Here is a 22,875-nt window from a genome sequence, read left to right as displayed (position 1 = left end):
ATGCGGCTTAGGAATAGATAATCTCGTTACACGAATGGTACTAATTTTTAACTCGCCCTGGGACATAGGTGGTGATCAGGCTTGACCTCCCCTCGGTCTCTCCTTGTCCAAGGTTCGCGCCGGTTGACGACCTACTTGTGTTCAGCAAACAAAACTTTCTTAAAATGGTGAGTTTTGTGCATCCACCGCGATGATTCCATTTCAGGCTACTTCATGCATCTGTAGTGGTGTTGTTTGTAATATTGGCGATGGCTTTTTCGTTCGTTAGATGACGAAATTTGCAAGTATGTAAAGGTTAGCTGCTAAGGTTACGTGTACAGGCTCATGCATTCCAACACTGCCAAATTTTATGAAAGGTGTTTAAAGTCGACAAATAAATTTAAGAATTTTCTTGAAAATCACGACGATGGACATTCCTCACAATTGAGCTTCCTACTATAAGTATATGCATGTTTCCAAGCAAGTGGTATTTCAAGGGGGAGTTGATAGCTGCCCCTCCCCAGATTTTTGGACACCTTTCCGCACGTGTTTGACCTGTTTGACGGCTGCGCCTCGCTGACAACCAACAAAAATGCCATGTCATGCATGGAATTTGCGGCATAATATGGCAGATTTCGGTCCCAGAATTGAAGAGGTCTCGAGTACAAGGCTTCATGATATATGTTGGATGACTTGTACAACCTCTTAAAGTTATACTCATTTTAGCATATCCTGCAATGCTATACTATACGATTGATTTTAACTTTAATACAGTTACTGCCTGTGTAAAGAAAAGACAGAAAATTCAAATATCTTCATTGTCCTATTCTTAGATAACGCCCCTTTAATGTAGCTGTTCAATATCTTTACTTTGTAAGTATCTACTTGGTGTGGCATTTTTATGCATTTTTTAATTATATACAAAGTATGTAACGTTGTTAGTCCTGTCAACATGTCCTTTGTTTTAGCTTTTAGTTTTGTGAAACTTTGTCAAGCTTCTTTTGCCACCATGTGCTTTACAGGCGACCATGCACAAAGTTTTCTACCAGTTGCCTGGGAAGGTGAGAAAAAGATGTAGCATGAGGAAACCTTGCATTACCAGCATGTAGCTTTGGGTTTATGTCATTAACCATTCTATATTATAGCCAAATGCCATTGACCATGGTGTCATTCACTCTGCAGTTTACTAGGTGGCTATAGGTCACTGGTCAGGTGTTATGTCCATAAAAAACCCAGAGCAAATCATTAACCTTTGGTTGCTGGTTGACAAAGGAAGGAGTTCCTGATAACATGTTGTGGTGTATAACAGATTACATGTGTATTTTACTTAGTAACACTACGATTACTAACAAGGTTGCATGGTTTGTCTCCTGGTTTGTCATCCCTTTGTATCCACTCCAGGCAAAATGGGGCAATCCCAGCTGGTCATTAATCTATCATTTATCACAATAGCCACAGACAGTGCTTGCACAAGCAACAGCTGGGATCATCCCCCATTTTGTCAGTTATATCTTTGCTTTGCTTTGTTGTAACTGCAACTAGTTCATGAATGTTCCAAAATGTTTCATAATTACAAACCTCTGTGAAGTATTTGGAACTACGGTGAATTTATTGGCACAAGCAAAGCATGAACTTCAAGGAAACTTCTTCAGTCAGCCCAAGTGGGTACACCCAGGGACTTTGACCTTTGACAATCTGCGCTTAAAAAATTTCCTGGCACTCTCCTGCTTTCAACTACATGTACTAATATGGACACAAGCAAACACACCGAAAACAATACCTCCATACCCAGAGGTAATAAGAATGGTCTGATGACTGTTCCAGGCTGGACTGTTCATTATTTCCATTCCCTACCCATACAGGCTCTCCGTGTGTGTGTTACTGGTGCAGCAGGACAGATTGCCTACTCCCTCCTGTACTCTGTAGCCAAGGGAGATGTGTTTGGGAAGGATCAGCCTATCATCCTAACACTGCTGGACATCGCACCCATGATGGAAGTGCTGAAAGGAGTGGTCATGGAACTCCAGGACTGTGCCTTGCCCATCCTCCAAGGTTTTTATTTGTTTTTTTTTAAATCACATTACCCTTAATAATACATGTACCAGAAAATTAACAAAAGAATAGAAAAACTTCAAAAACGTATTACAAGTCTGCAAGTACCTAAAAATAATCCATAATGCAGCAACATTTATGTACTACCATTTCCTATCTCTACAGAGGTCATAGCCACTGCAGATGAGAGGGAAGCCTTCACCGACATTGACGTGGCCATGCTTGTTGGAGCCATGCCACGCAGGGAAGGAATGGAGAGGAAAGACCTGCTCAAGGCCAACGCCAAGATCTTCCAGTCTCAGGGAAAGTCCCTTGACCAGTACGCCAAGAAGACTGTCAAGGTCAGTATCAGCTTTTTCTTTAAGGAGTCCCAGTGAGGTCTTAATGTACAGAAAGAAAAGAAAAATGACAGGTCAAAAGATCACAGGATATGGAGTGAACTTGAGAGTAGGTTGACAGCATGTGGGCAGGGGGAAAGATTGACAGGCAGAATGACAAGTCAGAAGGTCAGACATATGAAATGGGGTTACTAGTACTTTGATTGAAGGTCCAAACCCTCCCCAAATACGTCCCATAATCTGAAATCCCTGATTTCTTGTTGTTTTTTAAAGGTTGTTGTGGTGGGCAACCCGGCCAACACCAATGCTCTGATCGCCATGAAGTGTGCCCCTTCCATCCCGAAGGAGAACTTCAGCTGCCTCACCAGGCTGGACCAGAACAGGGCCAAGTCTCAGGTACCAACTGCAAGACTTCTAATTAACAACTTTGAATCATAAAACAGATGTATGATGTAGAGCATATTCTATTATTATTTGGGCTTAAAGTGAAAACTTTGTGTGACTATGAGATTCTTTCACAAGTGTATTAAGATCGTTGGTCTTTATTTTGTTGGTTAGATTGCGGGGAAGTGCTCGGTACCGACCAGCGCAGTGAAGAACGTGACCATTTGGGGGAACCACTCCTCCACGCAGTTTCCTGACGCCATGCACGCTGTCGTGGTGAAAGACGGGAAGGACCTGAAGGCTACTGAGGCTGTCAATGACGATGCCTGGCTAAAGGGCGATTTTATCACTGTAAGAGTTTAGGACATTGGCCTATAAAAGACAACAATTTACACCCAAAAGATACTTGCTACATGTACAACTTACAGATGATGGGCTTGACTCATTCAGGTACAGTACAGGTCCAGGCCTGTCTTGGTTGTCCATCATTAGACGATGACGACTTCTGGACAACCAAGACAGGCCTGGACCTGTACTTGTACCTGAACAAGTTGAGCCTGTACCTTACCCATACGTTCCTGTACCAAAAAATTGTGGGAAGATGACAGTGGGTATGAGCAAGAGTTCAGAAACTAGATGACATCAATCTCCTCCAGTTCCATACATTCACAAAAACACTTCCCCGAGGTCTGAAATCTCTGATGTCTTGTTACAGACTGTGCAGAAGCGAGGTGCAGCAGTGATAGCAGCCCGCAAGTTGTCCAGCGCCATGTCTGCCGCCAAGGCCATCTGTGACCACGTCAGGGATTGGGTTCAGGGCACACCAGATGTAAGAACAGTTTGCGAAATGTTGTGACACCATAATACATTTTCGTATCACCTTTAACACTACTAGTATCAAAATATATACCCTTCTGATGGTATTGTACATTAACCATCCAAAAGTCTTTATGTTTTTGTTTGTCCATATGTGAATTTAACAGTATTTACAGTATGTTCGTTCCTTTGTTTCTGCAGGGTGAATGGGTGTCCATGGGCGTGATCTCAGACGGCAACAGTTACGGCGTCCCCGAGGGGCTGATCTACAGCTTCCCCGTCAAGCTGTCCGGCGGGAAGTGGACCATCGTCGACGGGCTATCCATTGACGCCTTCGCACGCGAGAAGATGGACCTCACCGCGAAGGAGCTTGCCGAAGAACGTGACGCAGCGTTTGAGTTTATCGGCAATTGACTACACGACACTTGGAAGAAGCACAAGCTTTAGAATCTTTTGGCACATGAAATAACTGCGATAGGCCTGGATTTTACAGTTAGAATCAAGGAGTGTTCCCTACACCGCATGATGTACATGTTGCCTTAAGAGCAAAGCAGAGTGATCATATAATGTATTATGAAAATTCTATTAGTATATCATATCCACCAAGTGGTTGATGTGTGAGATTCTATGGTATAGAACACAATTCAGATTTTTAAAGAACATGTAAGGAAAATTCATGGCAGCAATCAAAACAGCCATTATGCTATAGTTTTGCTTGAACTCGTGGCAGAAAAGATATTTGAAAGAAGAAATAAAGAGTGCAGGTCATGATACCTGTTCTTGTCTTCCTTGTGTGTGTGTTTGTGGGGGTAGGGGGATGCTTCTCACATTTACTTTAGTGGTATGCCTAAGTATAGATCGCATGTAATAATAATAGAAGCCAAGGCGTAGGGAATGCCTTGTGTTTCTGTTTTCAGTCCTGAAAAAATTAGGCTAGTGGGTAGGGATTCTTTTTTTCTTGTCAAACATGCCCAAAACAATACTCGTACCTTTATACCCAAGGTAACAACTAAGTACAAGGTTTTAAAGTACAACAAATCACAAAATACTCATTCAAAGTTTTCAGGCTTTATTTGACCCAGCTGATGGAAGTGTTGGAAACATGACTTGTGTCCATGATCAGTAAAGACTTGTTGGTGATGTTACAGGGACGTCTTCCTCTGCAAACCTGGCTTTTTGCACTTCCATCTTGTCTGGTTAAGACTGTGATGGTTGTTGGGATGAGTTGTTGTTAGGTCACCACAGTACAGTCAGGTCTTTTGGTGTAGTCAGTTCTTCCATTCCTCCAGCATGGATCTCTGGTCCAACTAGGGATGCTTTAGTCCAACTGTGGAAATACAAGTACATGTGATTAATCTCCCAGCAGTATTAACTGGTTGTGTGGTTAGGGATTTTGAGGTAGAATCTAAGGTTCTGGGTTATTTCTGGCCTTGGGAAAGCCACTATATCAGACATGATGATTAGATGAAATAAGTACACCTACTACTAGTGTTGGTTAGAGACATGATCCTCTCGGATGGGATGTCAAGCTAGAGGCCCCTGTCTTTGAGGACAGCCACACCTCGGGCACATTTCATTTAAGCTTCCATCTAATTTCTGAGTAAAGAGCAGGGGTCTATCCCGTCATGATTAGATCAAACCTTACGGTTTAACTGTACAAAACTAGAGAGTTACACTTAAAGGCTCAGACTGGCTTAAGGCAATTTACCTGTTATACAAAACAAACAAAAACTGCCTCAATCAATTCAACTGCTGTCTGCATTGTCCTCTGTAAAGATTTTACAATGGCTGACACAGTGACAGTACCAGTATACTGCAGCTTGCTACTGCTACTTTAAAGTGCACTGGGGTGGATTCTAAACCAAAGGAAAAGTGTTTTGGGTTCTTTTAGCCCTATGATATCGAATTCTATCTCCTACTCCCTCCTTTCATCTCTATATCCGCATTTATCAATTTTTCTTACCTTCTTGAAGCCAATGTCGTTGGCATACTGCCTGAAGCACTGTCTGCACATGTTCAGGCCGTACTTGCGGATGATACCATGATGGTTACTGCACACCCGGCTGTGGATTAAGACAAAAACATGACATGATAAAGTTTTCAAATTGCAAAAACATTACTATTATCTTCCAGTACGGCCTATGAGTATTATATTCTGATTTCTTCGCGTAACAGCAAGCACGACTACTAGTATAATTTCTTTTCTACCTTGCAGCTTACAAAACGAGTCCACGGCGTGCCTGGATAAAAATTTTCACACGATCTTTTTATGAGACATATTTTCCGCACAAACACAATATTAACGCCAATTGGTAGTGTGACTGGTACCACAAAATCCATTTCAAACACGTGAAAGAATACAGTTGCGAACGGTTTGCCAACTATAGTTTGCTGAATTTTTGCGTAATGCCCCCCTCCCACATCTTACGGAAGGATGAGAGGACAACCGGTTGGGGCGCGCGCCCCCGGCCCAAATGCCTCTATCTTTGGCGGGTGATAAATCGACTTAACACCTAAACGGCTGCAGAAAACGGATACCATGTGATTCCTTAGTATGTAGTGTCCATTTTGGTACCTAAATGTGCCGTTCTTACCAGTATCTGGAGCCAGGGCCGTACTTTCTGGGATGAGAGTACCAAACGTTGGCGAAACCCATGATGGCGGATCGGCAAAGAGAAAGAACGTGGGTTACCTCGTTCTGAGGTAGCTTTTCAAATTCCCATGAAGCAACATTGGTGGCAGTTTGGCTAAAACTGAAAATCATTACGCAACCACACGTAAAGGTAATGAAAATCAAATCTGTTTTGACAAATAATATACTATGTTACTTTTGGCACGGTGCAATATGAACATATATCCATGCGTTCTCCTCTAAAATGACAAATTTACCCCATTCCCAACATATGCGACATGCAACTTGCAGTTGTAAAGCTAACCGATAGGTGTCGTCTGAAGCGATGCTTAGCTACTACCAGTACTCGGCTTCTTCCCCAACTGACATTGTGCAAACTCCTTTGGTGTAGATATGTATTTGTGGGCGCAAAACTGAAAATATTCCCCTGAATAAAATCTTAACGTGAATGACATATACAGCTACATTTTAGATATTTGGGTCATTTTTTTCATGTTTCTTATTTGCTACTGACCTGGGTAAAAAAGGTGTGCTGAACATAAACCCACAGGGAGTCAGTTACATGTATGCTAGGCTTTCAGTTTCAAAGACCAACAGCACCTTCAGATAAATGGCCTTGTCTAATTTGCACATCAGTACACATCAATCACACAGCATCTGGGTACCATATTGATAATTCTTAACATACTGGGACTAACAACAGACTTCTCTACTACAGGTGGCCCTTTAATGTGCTCAATGTAGAAGTCATTTCACACAAAAATGCTTCAAATGACATCTAGCATGATGAAGTGCATGGCTCTTTTATTTTGTTCATATCAATCACAATTAGAGATTGCCTGATTTGATGTATTAAATACTGGTAGTAACATTGGCTTAACCCAGATCATATGACCAGATTGTATAAACAGAGCTAACATTGCAAAGGTTTGAAGTTCAATGTGAAAATATTGTATTATAAATGCAAAAGAAATCAGCCATGTTTGATTGAGCATGATTGCGAGGAAAACATTAGACATGACATGCACATAAGTAATTATCATTATAATGAAAAATGAAATCCAGCAGCATAAATTATTATAGCAATGTCATGAGCAAAAACTCTCTTTATTAACCATATTGGACACAATCTGCTGACACAAAAAGGGTTGATGATTTATAATTGTATAAAGTTATCAAGTTATCTCGTCAAACTTGGTATTTCTAAGGAATTATTTACATATGCTTTTAAAACATAAAACTGACACAGCCTGTTGCTACTATTTCTTCATCACATTGAGGGGATCTGCAAAAATATCTGTTGTATCATCATCAAAGATGTCTCCTTGAGGCTCTGTCTTCTTTGCTGGCTTTTTCTTGGATTTGGCCTTCTTGGACACATTACTGCCTGCCTCTGCAAATATGTCATCTGGGAAAAGAAAATATATCGAACAAACAAATAAAACAAACAAACATCCAGATGCGTAGGTAAATGTTGAAGCCACTTGTGGAAAATGTACAAAAGCGCTAAATATTTAATGAAGCGATGAGATTGCCAAACTCTAGTTAGAAAGTAATTAATTTATCAGGAAAGGAATAATCTTTTGGTTCAAGGCTTTAAAAAGAAAGGTGTACTTACCCACAAGCTCATCCTTGAACAGACCTTTGGTCTTGGTTGTGGCCTTGGTTGTCTTTTTCTTCTTCTCCTTGGGTTTGGTAGCAGGAATATCAGCAAAGATGTTTGTGTCATCAGAAAACAGGCTGCTCTCTGGGGTTACCGCCTTGTATTTCTTTGGCTTTGTACTGGTGCTGGCTGCTTCAGTAGCAAAGATGTCATCCTGGGGACAAACGAAATGTAACCTCCTATTAACTATTATGACTGGCATGATTTCATAATCAGACAAGCAATTTACAAATGTGGCTGTCTTCAAGTTTTGCACGTGCAATCATTAATTCTTGATATCCTAAAATATTTGATCCATACACATACAAGTACACCTTAAGTAAGGTGCACATATCATTATACAGTCACTGCAGTACTGGGAATTTAAGTCATTCAATATATATGATAAAAATACATGTAGTGATAACTGTTACAGTACCTCTGGCATCTCTCCCAGTTTTCCAGTTTTCTTGGGCGCTGTGACTGTACAAAAATAATGAAAATGGAATAAATCAATAATTACTACATCTGTAGCTTCATACATGCATGTAATAACACATGTTGGAGATTGCATACTAGATTTGTGGCATGAATACTACAGATCAGACTTGCAAATTTCAGTAGTCCTGGTGCTACCTTTCTCAGGGCAATACTCACTACCCTTTCCTGGCTTTCTTACCTGTAGATTTACTGGACTGTGCTGAGAACAGGTCATCATCATTGCCTGTTGACAGGTCACTGCTCTTTTTCTCTTGAACAGGTTGAGTTTTGGCCGCTGAAAACAAGTCAGCCTCAGCACTTGTATTGTTAGCACTCAGTGGTGGTGGAGTTCTTGTTGAGACTGATGAAAATAAGTCGTCACCTTCTAAACTTCCTTTTGTAATACTTGCTGCCGGGGCTGATCCAAAGAGGTCTTCATCTAACGAGGCTTTTGACGATGCTGGCTTTGCTAATTTTTTGGAACTACCGAAGATGTCATCCATGTCATCTGTCTCATCCTTGCTGCCTCCCACAGATACAGCAGGAGTGTCCTACAGAACAAGGGAATGTCCATAATCTGTCATGTTCAGAAATAGTTACTAGTTAGTGACATCAATTTTGCTTAAGAGCAATCCATCGTTTCCTGCTTTTGGCACCGTCACAATAAGAGTTTCAGACATTCTGGGATCATGTCAAGTCTTTACAGTGTTGGTACTGCATATCTGCTTGTAATCAGTCTAACAGAGGTAGTATATAAAAGCACTTTCAATTGTATCTCTATCTCCACATATGAACTAGTTTACCTTGGCTGTAGTAGATTCTCCCTCATTTTCAAACAGGCTTGGAGGTCCAGTTGGTTGCGGGAGGGCAGAGCTGAGGTCGGAAGGGGAGTCCGGGGATGTCGTACTGTCCCTCTGCTGACCTGCGCCTGCCCTTCGACCTCTCCTGGACGGCAGTCTTCGCTTGGTCTGGATTTTGGCACGATCCTGCAAGGCAGCATAGAATTCAATAACACATCCATCACGGTAACAAAACTTTTATTGGAAATAGCACAAGAATAAATAACATGCGTATCAAGCATACAACCAGTGGTGCTCATACAGTATACTAAAGAAAACCACTGGTAAAGAAATGGAAAGTAGAATGTTGCAGTACCTATGCTTTGTCTAGAACCATGCTAGTTCTGTTCTGGTTTATAAGTCCTCACATATCCAGAACCGGATAAGACTCTAGAATAGTCACCTTGCTCAAGCTCTCTAGAGTCTTTGTCTGCATGGGCTGGTCAAAGGAGACAGGTACAGACTCTGGTTCTTTCACAGGTGGGGCTGCACCTGGCAGCATGGCACTGGGGTTTATGGCAAGACTGGCCTGTAAACACATAACGTTATACAATGTTGTCAATATTACATTAAATGTCTCCAGAAAAACAGGTATATCATAATAGTATGTACTGAGGGTAAAGGGCACTGGCAGTAGTACCGGTACCTATTGTGAATGTTCTGTTTACATTTTAAGAGTGCATGGTGCCTTTAGATGACTAACAAACCTGGACTACTAGTACTACTACTACAAAACCAAACTTTATGTGCATCTTAACTCTTAACAATTTGTTTATTCATGACATGCCCAAAGCAGCCATCTTACTGCTTTTCATTGAGATCATGAGGGAAGAGGTCAGGGTTAGACAAAGATACAGGTTATATGACTGAGGTCCTTCCAAGTCCATGAATATACAGTTGCACAAGTTCAATATACTAGCAGTATTACATACATCCTAAATACACATACGTGGGTTTAAAAAAACATAAAGCAAAAAAAAGGTCTTGTAATGTACTGTACCTGCAGTTTGCCAATAGCCGAGGATGCCTGCCTCCCTTTAGGAGGCTTCACAGACTTGAACCCTTCAGGCTTGACAGGCTGAACAGCAGAACAACAGGCAGCACAAACAACATGCAGGAGAACCAAGGAAGCCATGACATATCACACACTTCACATCCACAGTACATGATGATGGCACTTCAAACACCACAACTGCATATAACTTTTCACCTATATAGTTGCTCAGGGCTTGAAACAGCACCTCCATAATTATGCACGTTAGTACAGGCAAGAATGGAGCTGTGAAAATATTTCTAAACTTGTTTACTATACTCATAGTTACTGAAATGCCTTACGTAGATGTTTTTAAACAGTTTCTAGTTTGAACTAAAGTTCAAACTTAAACACATTGACTTTTCTGTGGATAATTTGTGTTATAGGTGCAAGTATGCAGAAAAATCTATTTCAAGCCATGTTAGTACATGTACATTACAACATCAAGCCAAATGAAACATCTAATCATTGCTTTGAAAAACAACAGGAAACTATTAAGATATGTGCTTCCTTTTCCACAGCTGGTACTCACCTTTTCCTCTTGAACTACTGGTGAAGACTCTTCAGAAGTTGGAGAAGGAGATGGCTGCTCACCAAGAAGTGGGTCTGTTAGGACCATATTAGAAATAAGACCAGAGTTTAGTTTGTTAAGTTAAGTTTGCCTTGATAAAGATAGAGAGGTCGTCAACACATGAACACAGTAAAATATGTAGTAACTGATGTGAAACTAAGAAAAGATATGTTGAATCCTTGGATACTGTTGTAACCCAAAGACAAACTGTTCCTCACCAGATGCAGCTTCCTTCTTCTCAGCAGGCACTTTTTTCTTCAGCAGTGCTGCAGGGTCGATGCCACCAAACATGGACACGGCTCCAGCCAGTTTCTTTGGCTTCTTCTCCTCAGGAGAAGGTGTGGTAGCCTGTGTTACACAATATCCTACATCAGGGGCTGATTTTTTTTGGTTTTGTTTTCTGCAATATAGTATATGATTCCTACTACCCGATACCTACTACTAGTATATATATATATTTATGTCCTACCTGGGCCGCGATTACGTTCGATACGGGTGTTCCGGCCCATGTGATAACTAGCGGTACGGCCCGGGGGTTCTTAACGCGTACGGCCCGGCCCTTCCAAATGTTCCATAGAACGATTCGAATGCGTTTCGCCCTAACCGCGTGTGCCCCTTTCGAAAATTCGAATGCAATTCCGGACGTTGGAATTGATGTTGTTACATTTTAGGGACAAGTAGCATCAACTTTTGGCTCATCTTGGCTCATCTTGCATTTTGGCTCATCTCGGTCCCGGCCCTCCCGCGAGTCGGAGGCCGATCCGACCCGCGGTCGGGCCGATACCTCGGGCGATACGGAATACCCCGTGTTGTATTCTATATATATATATATTATATATAGCCTGCATAAGTGCAAGTGATTTCATTTTTCTGCAATCTAATAATTTGCAAATTGCATATTTTGATCCCTGCAAAGTTCTGCAGTGCTTCTGATGTGAACAACCCTTATAGAGTATGCAACCCCAATCTGAGCCGGGGCACAAAAAGTTCTAAAAAAGTGTATTTAAGAAAGAAAATATGGTAAACATACATGCAACACAGATATCAATGTAAATTGACTCAAAGTGGTTTCTCCACCCACAACAACAAGTGGCCTCGGCTTGTCATCCTCCCCTACCTGTTTCTCTGCTGATGGTTTTGAGGAGAAAAAGTCCTCCTCCTCATCCTCCTCCCCAAACATGCCTCCCCCGGCAGGTTTAGCAGGTTGGGCAGCAGGCTTCTCCTCTGGGTCATGCTTTGGTGCAGGCTGGTGGGAGGGATGCAGTATGTTTATCAACCCTGCATTGTATCATCTCAAATTTTACACACAGACAGTGGCACATGAATGTTGTAACTCAAGCCCTGATAAACTTGCAATACATCAGTCAGCACACAAACAGTGAACCGCTTGAGATGACAGATGCTCTTAGAATAATATCTCACCCAAAAATGGACAGATCTGACCTAACCTGACATGTTCCCAGGCTCCTAAAGGCTTCCTGAAGAGAACAAAATGTAAAAAAATACCTTGGACGAGCTTGAGGAGCTGAAGAGGTCCACATCAGGCGTCTCCTCCTGTCCCCCAAACAGCACATCCTCGTCAGCAAACAGACTCTTCGCCTGTTTGGCAGGCTTGTCTTGCTTTTTTGTCTGTCAAAAAATAGTCATAATTCAATGTCCAGTAAATAAAACAAGAGAGGCTAGAAGTGCTTGGATGCAAGGTTCACATCATACAAAATACAACGACATTGAACTGTCTGACTCACGTGTCTCACACTCCAATTACCATTTCTAGATTTCTCATAGCTTGACAAAGACTGGTGATAAACAGTCCAAAATTTAGGCATGTTTACTATTTTGTGTTGGAAATTGCCGTACAATTCAAACCTGTTTCAGAATGACTTCTACCAACACAGAGGAACTTTCAAGCCAGCCATCTCATTATATTTACTTCTTTTTATCAAACTACAAAAGAACTGAGTCACTGCCCTTGACCTGACCTTGGTGTCCTTGTTGGCTGCAGGTGAGGAGAAGAGTCCGCCATCTGCTTCAACATCATCACCAAACAGCCCCAGGGGACCAGCTGGCTTCTCGGCAGGAGTGGTTGAGGATCGGCCGCCGCTGTCACTGGAAGCAAGCGAGGCTTTGCCAAAGGACTCCTGGCTCTGAAACAAAAAATTGGACTGGATTAAACTATGTAATATTATATAAATATAATAATAATAAATATATTCTTAAACTTGAAGCAAGCCATTTCCTCACCACTAATTCAGTCCTGTGTACAAAACATTTAAAACTCGAACACACCTTGGTGGAAGCTGAATCATCATCTTTCTCATCTTCATCGAACATGCTGATCTGCTTGGGTTTAGGCAGGGCTGTTTTTGATTCATCCACCTCCGTCTTTCCTACTTTATCTCTGCCAAATACATCAGCCCCTCCAAAAAGGTCCACACCTCCTGGTGGCTTCTTCCTACTAGTAAGAATGAGTATGACTAAAATCAAAGCAAGCTTGAAGTTAAGTACACAAAGGTACAAATTAAAGGCATTTTAGTACTAGTATCAACAATTTGCATGGTATGTTAATACACATATAAAATTTTCATGTTGTATCAGAGAACACTGAATGTACATTACTCAGAAGTTTGTTACTTCACACAGCACTACTTTTTACCTGCTGTAAAACTCCAAATTGCAACTAATTTGGTCAAAGATACAGTTTGATTGCTGGGACCAAAAAAAATGGTAAAGTGCAATTCCCTGTACCTGTTGTTTGCTTTGACACCAGCACTAAACAAGTCGTCTCCTTCATCCTCAAACAGACTGGACTTTCCAGTCTTGGTATCTGCAGTCTACAGAGACATAATGATAACGTACATTTAGAATGTATGCAATTATTACCTTTGTCAAAAGGTTATATTTTCAGGGCTGTGTGTGTATGTGTGTGCATCCTGAACAGCAAGTTGGTGGATATTTGGTGTGTTGGCAGAGTATAACAAAAACTGAAGGTGATAAGATTTGGGGGGCCCCCGGTGGCTCTCCACAGTATTGCAGTGGAACTTTAGGTTTGATATCTCGTGTTCTGGAAATGCTCATGAGACGAACCTCTTTTGAGTCTGGCCTCTTCTCTGGTTCCTTTACCGCTGGAGCAGAACCACCGAACAGATCACCTGATTCCTCTTCGTCTGAAAACAACGACAGCCCGGCTGCAGGCTTCTTAGGCTGGGACTTAGTCTGCGTGACAGCCGGCGACTTGACTGACGCTTTCTTGGCAGGGACACTGCCAAACAGGTCATCATCATCATCATCATCAAACAACCCGCCAGACTTGGGTTTGGGCTAGTCAGGAGAGTGGAACAGTAAGTCATTAGTTTTATGATTCAGCCTCTATTTGTGGGACGCAAAATAAAGTTGTTTCACTAAGAACATGTCAAATTGATTACAGAAAGAAATTTCACTTGAGCACGCCTGTTTTTCATTCATGATGATATAACAAGTTAATGCATTGTGAATAGTTCAAGAACCTGATCTTCAAGGGGAGGTGGCTGAAACAGACTCTTCTTTGGTTCCTCCTCTTGCCTGGATGTCTCTGGCTTCTTTTCCTGTTGTGTTTCTACTTTTTCTTCTTCTTGTTCCTTATCTGACTCTTCTTCGTCAGAACTATATTTCCTCCTGGCAGCAATGGCTGAAGCTAGAGGATTGGTTCCCGTACCAAACATGGACACTGCACCAGGTGGCAGCTGGGAAAATGTAGAAAAAAAAGTCCTGTTTTCAGATGATATGCACCACAAAACTACAAACATTATATGGACTGCAAGCTATGTAAATGTGTGGCTGGGCACAGGAGACACACAATGATAACCATTCAACACACATAAACATTGCAGCTAAAATTTTCAGACTTTACGGACCAAAAAAAATTGTTGGTATAGCCACAAACTTGTGATCAGTACCGGATGAAAATAACTAATACATTCTACATCACTACTGATCCTTGGCTCAGTCATAGCAAGTACAGTTTAGACATAGTATATACCTGTGTAAAAACATTTACATTTATGTTATCAAAGCATACCTTTTTCTGGGGCGCTTCCTCCTGTTTCTTCTGTTCTGGTGCAGCAGGCTTGGCAGCTGGTGCCCCTCCAAACAGCCCCCCTCCCTCCCCCTCCTCCTCTTCATCATCCTCACCAAACAAGTCAAACCCTGCCTTAGGCTTCGGTTTGGACTCTGGACAAAAGAACAGAAATACAACATTGTACAACATATAAATTATAATACAACATGAGAAGATGGAAATGGTAAAAATTGTCATCATTGTTATTTTCATGAAGAATTTGTCCAAGCTAAACAAATACTTGGTGCAAGAAGATAACTATAAAATGTTATCATTGACTGTCACCAACCTTCTTTCTTGAGAGGAGGTGGCTTAGTTGCACCACCCATTGAGAAGAGGTCTTCATCATCATCTTCTGCCTCAAACAGACCACCACTGCTGGCAGCCTTTGGCACACTAGGCTGGGGGAACATTTACATAGTATTACTGAGTTATCCAAAATACATTGTATGTGGTGAGTTACACTTTGTGAAAATGCTGTCCTTCAGAAGCATAGCTGTATGGCAACAACATGACATCTGTGATTCATAGTACAAACAAAACAAATGTATCATAGTAACCCCTATCACTTCACATTTTATGGCACTTTCCCACCCTAGTATAGAGAGTGGAAATTAAATACAGAAAACAGCTCTATCTCTTCTTACCTGTTTGGTCTCCTTAGGAGGACTAGATGCAAACAGGTCATCATCTCCACCTTAGTGTAGAAACATTCAATGAATCAAAACAGCATTAGTAGGCATCCTAAGGCTATCAATCAATGTGACATTAGTGACAGCAGCACACAGGTGAAGGAAAAGAAGACTGAGACACAGCACTAGCACACTGCAACTTATGTGTCGAGAAAGTAAACATAGTTTTTTAGTGTTCAAAGTGCAACACACTACTTCTACTTCTACTGCTCTGTAAAAATCATATCACATTCAAAACTTAATCAACATGCTAAGTGCACTTAAGAAAAAGGTGACCTGGTACAGAACCTATTCAGCATGTAACCTGCAGGGTGAGTAGAAAGGAGAAAACAATCAAGCTGTGCATGAAACATGCATGCGGATTGACTGTCTGATTGTAGCATGCACCTTGAAATAACGACACTGCGCCTGCAGGCAACTTTCTCCCACTTCTGGTTCTGGCGGCCTCTGAGGGGTGGCAAAATTATCATCAGCAATTACATGTACAAATCAGCTTAATAATCATCCACTCACTGATCCAACTCAAACCAATATACACCATGCCATTATATTCAGGGGCAAAATTCAAGCTGGGGTAGTATACAAGTGTAATGTTGATAGGTTGACAAAAATGTACCTTTCTTGGTCTGAGTAGGCTCTGGTTCTGGTTCTGCCTCTGGCTCTGCACTTGGTGCATCATCATCAAACAAACCTTTGCCACCACCCTAGGGCACAAACATATGAACTGAATTACAGCAGAAACTCAACAATTCCCCTGGGTAATCACATCAGTGCTTTAATCATACATCATTTCTGACATGACTGGTGACATACCGAAGGCTCGTCATCAAAAAGCCCTCCCCCTCCACTGAACAGTCCCTTCCCACCAAATGGTGAATCCTCTTCCTCTTCCATTGGAGGAGGACCAAACAGGTCATCTTCTGCAACAAAACAAGTTAAGTACAAATTATTAACGGAAAATCAAAAACAAAAGAATTGAGTATTAGAGATTAGCATTTGCTTACAAAAGCAGGATGTTTTTATCCAGATCTAGTTAAGTGATCACAGGTTACCAATGATGGAAATGTACAGATATGCTTGTTATATTACATATAATTCTTTGTCTAACTCTGTTGATATAAGAAAATGTGGCAGGTGACAGGAAAGGGTGCAAGGCAAGGATGACACTTACCTTCTTTAGTCTTTGTTCTCTTCTTTGACTTTGACTTCTTCTCCTTTTTCCCTGTCTTCGAGCCTTTACTGGAAGTAGACTCTGTCCTCTCCCTCTTCTCCTCTGTAGGACATAAACATCAACACACAATGTTAGAAAACAACACAACTTGCCACTCGGTCAATCACTGTGCAATACAAGTCGAGAAATGTATCACTGTAGCACTGACCTTTCTTTGTCTTCTTTTCTTCTTCCCAGTTGTCCTCGTCAGACTCTGGCTGAGGTATAGGAGCTCCGCCAATCCTGGAGGCCAGCTCAGCGGCAAAACCTCCAGCCTTCTGGAGGAGGAAACCCAGTAGAAGTTACATCCCTCTGGGTTATTCCAATTACATGTTAAAGTGTTGGGGAGGGAGTAGAAAGATGGCTTTTGTTGAATGTAGACAAAAGGAGTGTTCTTCAACTGAAGAATAAATTTAAAAAAAATTTGGAAGTCCAAGCCATGGGGCACACAATCAATGGTACACGTCAGGGACTTGCAAGATTTTCATGAACGTGGAAGCATTCACGGAAGTAAGCTTAAAGCCCCAAATCAATCTGTACCAAAAACATACCAAAAACATTCTTAAACTTTTCAGTAATGCACAATGTAAACTCAGAACTCTACTGTCAAAACCCTATTATCCACTATATGACTTGTCTCCCACTACCATGTACCTGGGATGTGGATCTTAAGTGCATCCATACATTTCGACATAAGAGCAGAATGACAGTGACCATTGAGGATTACCTGAGGTTGATCTCCCTCCTCCTCTTCCTCCCCAGACTCCTCCTCATCTGATGGTGCACCAAATAATTCACCTTCTTCCTCATCACTGTCAACCTTCTGTAGAATTAGAGTAAAATGATGGACTGATCAACCACAACTGTCATGATAAACATCAACTGTACAACTGAGGATGGAATGCATTTATTAGTGACAAATATTGCCATTCAAGAGAAATCAGAAGTAAGTCTGAAATCCATCACAAACCACAGACTGAATGTGGTGTCCAAGAGCCAATGTGGCTTTAGAAGGAACAGAGCAACGATTGTTATGTTAATCATGTTTATTAACCTGACAACAGTGTGTAATAGCATCAGATGGGAGGTGTGTGTGTTAGATCCAAAGCCAAGTCGCTATATTGCTACATAGTACTTACTTTTGCCCTGCTCTTTCCATGTTTGACTCCCTCTTCTGACCCACTCTCTTCCTCTTCAGACCCAGAAGACTGTAAATGTAGCATACATGTCTTGTCAACTGGAACTATCAATGTCAGTAAATAACAGAATATATATAATGTTCCTGAAGCGTGTACTAACTTTTTTGTAACCAGAGTTACATGTAGGAATGTTGGACTGAGACAGGTTAGCAGATTTTCAGCAACTACATGTAGATGTGGTTTTAGATTGTTGGCACAGCTCACCTCTGAGTCAGAACCAGACATGTCCTTTTCACTCTCAGACTCACTGACACTGCCATGGTCACTGGCAAGCTCTTCATCTGGAACAAAATAACCATTACCTACTGGCAGTAATGGAAGTCTAATGCACTATTCAAATAAATATTAGCAACTGACCATTCCTTGACAAAGGTTGTACAGTCGAAAATTTAGGCTTGTGTTTGAAATTACAGTTCAAACTTGTTTTATAATGACTTCTATCAACACAGCTAAAATAAATGTAAAATTTATGAAATGACCATTACCCTCGCTGGCGACATCTCCAAGTCCGACCTCATCGTCTTCTATGAATGCCTGAGAACCGATGATACAGGGGAGGGGGCGGTGCACGTACGGGTCCTGAGGAACAAGAAGAGGGTCTTAATACCAGTAATGTCTTTGGGAACCAGTGGAACACAGACCACCTACTATTACAATGTATTAGCAAAAATTAATGTTCAATGTATCCATACAAATTAAATGACAACTGTACCTTGGCTTCCAGGATGGGTTCTGCTTTGTAACCAGTTTCCTCATCTTCAGAGTCGGACTGCCCAGCCTTGATGTCGAGGGTCTCAAATGCATTGTCAATCACACTCAGTCCGTACCCCAGTGCCTCTGCCACTTTGGGGATCAGCTCAGCTTCTCTCTGCTCTCTGGTCTTTTCCTGGAAGGTTGTAAGACTTTCTTTCTATCAACACTTTCTATCATTGTGACATCTCTAAATAATGTTATCATCAGTATATGCAGGTTCATGAACTTCATGCAAGTAAATTGGAACAATCTAGTCCTGCAATGGACCTCCGAAGTCACTGACTCAGTCACACACCTGATCTGTCTTCTTCTCTTCATTCTCACTCTTGTTTTTGTCTTCACTGACATCTTCGTCATACACACGCTGCAGGGAAAAGTCAACGTTAGATTTTTGTTCAGCATTTAACAAATCATACTTTGCTACCAAAACATTTAGCAGCTTTAACGTTAGACAGGAGAGGTAAGACAGATACTACATGTACATATGAGACACTTGCATAAATTAAAAGAAGAAAGAATCTATTGTTTGTTATACGTTGTTAAGAGTATTCATTTATTACAACCATCATAATTGCCTAGATTTAAAGATAGGTCATCATCTTGTATCGGACATACAGTACACGTGCTTTTGTTGGTACTTGCTCACATCAGTTTTGGGGTGTCATCAAGAAAATCAGGTCAGTGTGGCCAAAAGGTTTCATATGTAGCTTTTAAACCCCCTTTAACTTAAGTTTAAGTTAAAAATATGTACATTTTCTACAAACTGAGTGTTGGCCAGCATTAGGAAGCTGTTGAAGACATTGTGGACCCTGGTGTCTGTGGCCTGAAAGCAAAGAAATCATGTTTATATTGTAACAGTTTCATTAACATAATTCTGCTAGGTCACATATGTCTGCCGACCTGAAAAATGCATCTTAATAAATCTACCATGGGACATCCACCAGTTGGATCAAAAGTTTACTATCAACATATGTTTCTACCTTCCCCTTGCATTGTTTAAGCCACGACACTGTCTACATTCAAGCAACTAGAAGTTTCAAGACATATGTCAGAGTATTGGTTTAAAGACCAACTGTTAAAGTACAAAGTGACAAACCTTCATCTCATGCATCAGGCCGTCTACTTGTTTCCCCATCTCGTGTGTTCTGGAGATCATCCGCTGTGAGAACTCTCTTAGATGCAACAGAAGCTGCAAAATAATCAACAACTCTGATATCAAATATATAATCTTGATAATGATATAATACAAAACAGTATCAAAGAAACACAAGTAAAATGTCTCAATTCTATTAAGATCTTTAACACTAGTAGTTGACCTTTATTTGCCACATTACTTATTCCATAAGAGTCATAAATCATCTTTATTTCTGTTGCATGTCAGTTTTATAGGACCTGGTTAACTTTGCCATTTTTGCCTGGTTTTGCTAGTCCTGCTGATATTATAATACTGCAATTTGAAAAAACTGTCACGTTATGTTGAAAATGACCGCAAATGATTGTTAACCTTCGTAACTGTACTAGAGGTAGAAACTACACAACAACATGAAGAAAAGATACATACACCTGCATCGGATGCCAGTGACCAGTTGGTGCTTCCTGTCCTAAGCTCGTCCAGTGTCCAGGGTCTCTCCCAGGATGGTCCAGTAGGGGTTGGGTCTGACCCATTCATGCTGGCTTCAGCCGTCACTGGGCCATTGGACTGACCAGGTGCTGTGGCTGTTGGGCCATTGGTCTGGAATGCAGGTGTAAACTTAAATGTTCTTTGTGGCCTGTGTTCTTGTGGACAGCAAAAATCAAAAAGCTGTTAAAGTTAACTTGTTAATGAATAATTTGCATCTAAATCAGATTATGTGGGTAACACTAGGTTCTGGCAAAACAATGCCAAAGGTCAAGTTTGATTATTATGGAGCATGTCCAGCATGTAGGGTTTAACAAAATAATTGTACATATAATGTAATGTGTATAGATAGAACGTTTCATGATGTGACGATAGGTTGATAACATAAAATTATACCAGTAACGTTATAATCTTACGACTTTTTGTGAGGAAAAGTAGAGTGCAGAACTGTGACGTTCTCCAAGAAAGAAAGCAATCTCATCATGCTACTGTAACACGAGCTCAAGCTCGAATCTGTTGACAAGTAACCTAATTTGATTTTGAACATTTTGGATAAACATTGAGTTCTGCAGCGGGGTTATATGAAAGGGAACTGGCTAAGTAAACATAAAAGTTCATGTCATGTTACATCCGGGCGCAAGGAGCGCACCTGTTTTCTGGGCTGTTTTTGCGTTTCAAAGGAAGATCGGTTACCCAAAACAGACTTCTAAGATTCTCTACTCCGTAGCCTTACCATTCCGGGTTGGCTGGGAGGCGGTGGCGGTACAGGAGCGCCGGTAGAGTCGGGTGGAGGAGGCGGCGGTGGCGGTGGGGGAGGTGGCGGCGCCATCTTGGATTGAACTTGTGATCCTCAGGTCACATGACCGAAACCCGCACTCTCGTACCCGGACCAGGAATCTCGGGTTCGTAACTTCTTCTAGGATCCCATGCTTCTTCAGGCATCACGCATGACTTTATACTTGTAATGCAAGTTAGTTAACATGGTGAAAATTACAAAAGTTCTTTAGAGCAGTTCCTACGAATAATGACATTATTCCCATAGTCAAGGGAAAAAATGGAAATCAACTTGAAGGAGGTTCAAAAGGCCTGTTGAATTTAATCTCCTTATATTATATAACTTGCTTCATAAACAATCAATGGGGTTGTTAAAGTCACCATGGCTATCATAAATTTAGTTACTCATTTTTACCTGGGTAGGGTGAGGGAGTTGGTCTGAACTGCCTTTTGCCACAAATTTTAGAATTTCAAACCCAGTACCCATAACTTTTTTATTATTTCAAATGCTTTGTGGAGTTACAGCACTTGAAATAGCATTCTCATAAACGTTCCTTTTTGTTATGTGTCATTAATATGAAATTCCTATCATTTAAAACAAGCTGAGGTATTTAGCACTTTCCAGCTCACTCATCCTCGTCTGCCCCTTCCAGTTGGTTCAGCTCATATCAGTGTCCTGTGCCCTCTGCCAGGCTGTGGCTACACCTACAGTACTCAGGTCTTCACTCAGCTGATCTCCCCATCTGTCCCTATCTCTGTCCCAGCCAGTGTAGCTTCATTCAGGAGGCTAGCAGCTTCCAGGGGTGGGGTGGCCCATTTTCAGTAAGATAGTTCACGCAAGAAAGAAGCATTCAGAGGCCTCCATTATGAAACTGACGAGGAAGTGAAAACTGCTATTAAGAATGAGCAGCCAGTGGTGTTTTAGAAATCTGTTATACATGCTCTCAAAAGGAGAAAGAACATGACTATGGTTGTGAGGTGGTGACCATGTTGAGAAATAGGAATGTGTTTCTCTGATGTACAGCTTCATTTTGATGTCTACTTGTGTGTCAGCGACCAATGCAGCAGTACCATCTAATATAAGATAATACTACTTTTGACTGGCCCTTGAATCTACCGGCAGTCGTTTCCAAGAGGAGTGTTTTATTTCCAATTGAGCATAACTAAGATCTTCTGTGGTATCAAATCATTTCACACGGACACTGTCAGGTCAAACTCTGATGTGAAGGTTGATACTTTTCACACAGCTTACTTCATGCTGTTCCACTATTACAGTCAACAGAAACTTGAAACAGAACAACTTACAGCTGTCTGAATACCAATGTGTCTGCACGTTAATAAACAATATCACACAACGATAATATTGTACATTACCCAAACTAGAAAACATGAAGACTACTATCAATTCATGTTGACATTATACCCTGTTAATACTTTGCTACTTTTTGCAATGACTCCACTTCGTGACAATTTATCAGTCATCATAATAATTCACAAACATAATACCACCATGTTTTCTGTATGTACTCCAAGACAGGATTAGAATCAAAAGTTGTATCTGACACAAAATGAAGATTAAAAGACATAACAAACTTTTAATGCATCCAAGTCCAGCCTTATTTTTTTTATTTGGTGCTACTAGTGTCGAAGAGTCACTGAATATAAGAAGCAATTCTTAATTTTCTTGCTAATTTCAAGGCATTTATTCAGTTCATCCATCACCACGTTCTCACAAGTAATTCACATTTGTTTCATTAGTTCCTTTTCATA

General features: G+C 41.1%; 2 protein-coding genes across 5 annotated transcripts; one reads left to right on the top strand and one right to left on the bottom strand.

Moving 5' to 3' along the window:
* The first annotated feature begins 45 nt into the window (after positions 1 to 45).
* Positions 46 to 4,342, top strand: LOC109474855 (malate dehydrogenase, cytoplasmic-like). Of its 2 annotated transcripts, XM_019775311.1 has the most exons (8): positions 70 to 167; positions 1,002 to 1,040; positions 1,842 to 2,031; positions 2,197 to 2,372; positions 2,643 to 2,765; positions 2,928 to 3,104; positions 3,469 to 3,582; positions 3,771 to 4,342. In XM_019775311.1, exons 1-8 carry the CDS (start codon positions 165 to 167, stop codon positions 3,981 to 3,983), a joined length of 1,035 nt encoding a protein of 344 aa, XP_019630870.1. In that variant the 5' UTR covers positions 70 to 164; the 3' UTR covers positions 3,984 to 4,342. The 2 variants fall into 2 exon arrangements, with proteins under 2 accessions (XP_019630869.1, XP_019630870.1); XM_019775310.1 differs by lacking the exon at positions 1,002 to 1,040 and having other exon boundaries at positions 46 to 167.
* Positions 4,343 to 6,988: 2,646 nt separating this feature from the next.
* LOC109474817 (WASH complex subunit FAM21-like) lies at positions 6,989 to 21,177 on the bottom strand. 3 transcript variants are annotated; one of them, XM_019775210.1, is made up of 34 exons: positions 21,065 to 21,177; positions 20,275 to 20,445; positions 19,810 to 19,902; positions 19,465 to 19,536; positions 19,009 to 19,077; positions 18,673 to 18,846; positions 18,446 to 18,539; positions 18,165 to 18,241; positions 17,901 to 17,969; positions 17,489 to 17,584; positions 16,931 to 17,039; positions 16,723 to 16,824; positions 16,365 to 16,471; positions 16,168 to 16,255; positions 15,939 to 15,998; positions 15,507 to 15,556; positions 15,149 to 15,260; positions 14,821 to 14,972; positions 14,270 to 14,485; positions 13,851 to 14,084; positions 13,512 to 13,597; positions 13,053 to 13,221; positions 12,746 to 12,910; positions 12,273 to 12,395; positions 11,884 to 12,012; positions 10,985 to 11,114; positions 10,728 to 10,801; positions 10,163 to 10,240; positions 9,566 to 9,691; positions 9,127 to 9,309; positions 8,523 to 8,874; positions 8,283 to 8,326; positions 7,820 to 8,018; positions 6,989 to 7,609 (listed from the first exon to the last, which is right to left on the bottom strand). In XM_019775210.1, exons 1-34 carry the CDS (start codon positions 21,158 to 21,160, stop codon positions 7,461 to 7,463), a joined length of 4,248 nt encoding a protein of 1,415 aa, XP_019630769.1. In that variant the 5' UTR covers positions 21,161 to 21,177; the 3' UTR covers positions 6,989 to 7,460. The 3 variants fall into 3 exon arrangements, with proteins under 3 accessions (XP_019630769.1, XP_019630770.1, XP_019630771.1); XM_019775211.1 differs by having other exon boundaries at positions 13,053 to 13,218; XM_019775212.1 differs by lacking the exon at positions 15,939 to 15,998.
* Between the last annotated feature and the right edge of the window lie 1,698 nt (positions 21,178 to 22,875).

This window comes from Branchiostoma belcheri, unplaced genomic scaffold (genome assembly GCF_001625305.1).
Source record: "Branchiostoma belcheri isolate BF01 breed outbred unplaced genomic scaffold, Haploidv18h27 scaffold32, whole genome shotgun sequence".
Classification (NCBI taxonomy): domain Eukaryota; kingdom Metazoa; phylum Chordata; class Leptocardii; order Amphioxiformes; family Branchiostomatidae; genus Branchiostoma; species Branchiostoma belcheri.
The sequence above is the reverse complement of the archived record's forward strand: the minus strand, read 5'-3'. Positions and strand labels throughout refer to the sequence as shown.

Excerpts from the sequence above, each read along its gene's own strand:
- LOC109474855 (XM_019775311.1), top strand. Across the intron at positions 2,032-2,196 it reads TGCCTTGCCCATCCTCCAAG|AGGTCATAGCCACTGCAGAT; the intron begins GTTTTTATTTGT and ends CTATCTCTACAG. Across the intron at positions 3,583-3,770 it reads GGGTTCAGGGCACACCAGAT|GGTGAATGGGTGTCCATGGG; the intron begins GTAAGAACAGTT and ends TTGTTTCTGCAG.
- LOC109474817 (XM_019775210.1), bottom strand. The coding sequence starts at position 21,160 with ATGGCGCCGCCACCTCCCCCACCGCCACCGCCGCCTCCTCCACCCGAC. Across the intron at positions 16,825-16,930 it reads AGAAAAGAAGACAAAGAAAG|AGGAGAAGAGGGAGAGGACA; the intron begins GTCAGTGCTACA and ends TATGTCCTACAG. Across the intron at positions 15,999-16,167 it reads GCCTACTCAGACCAAGAAAG|AGGCCGCCAGAACCAGAAGT; the intron begins GTACATTTTTGT and ends GCCACCCCTCAG.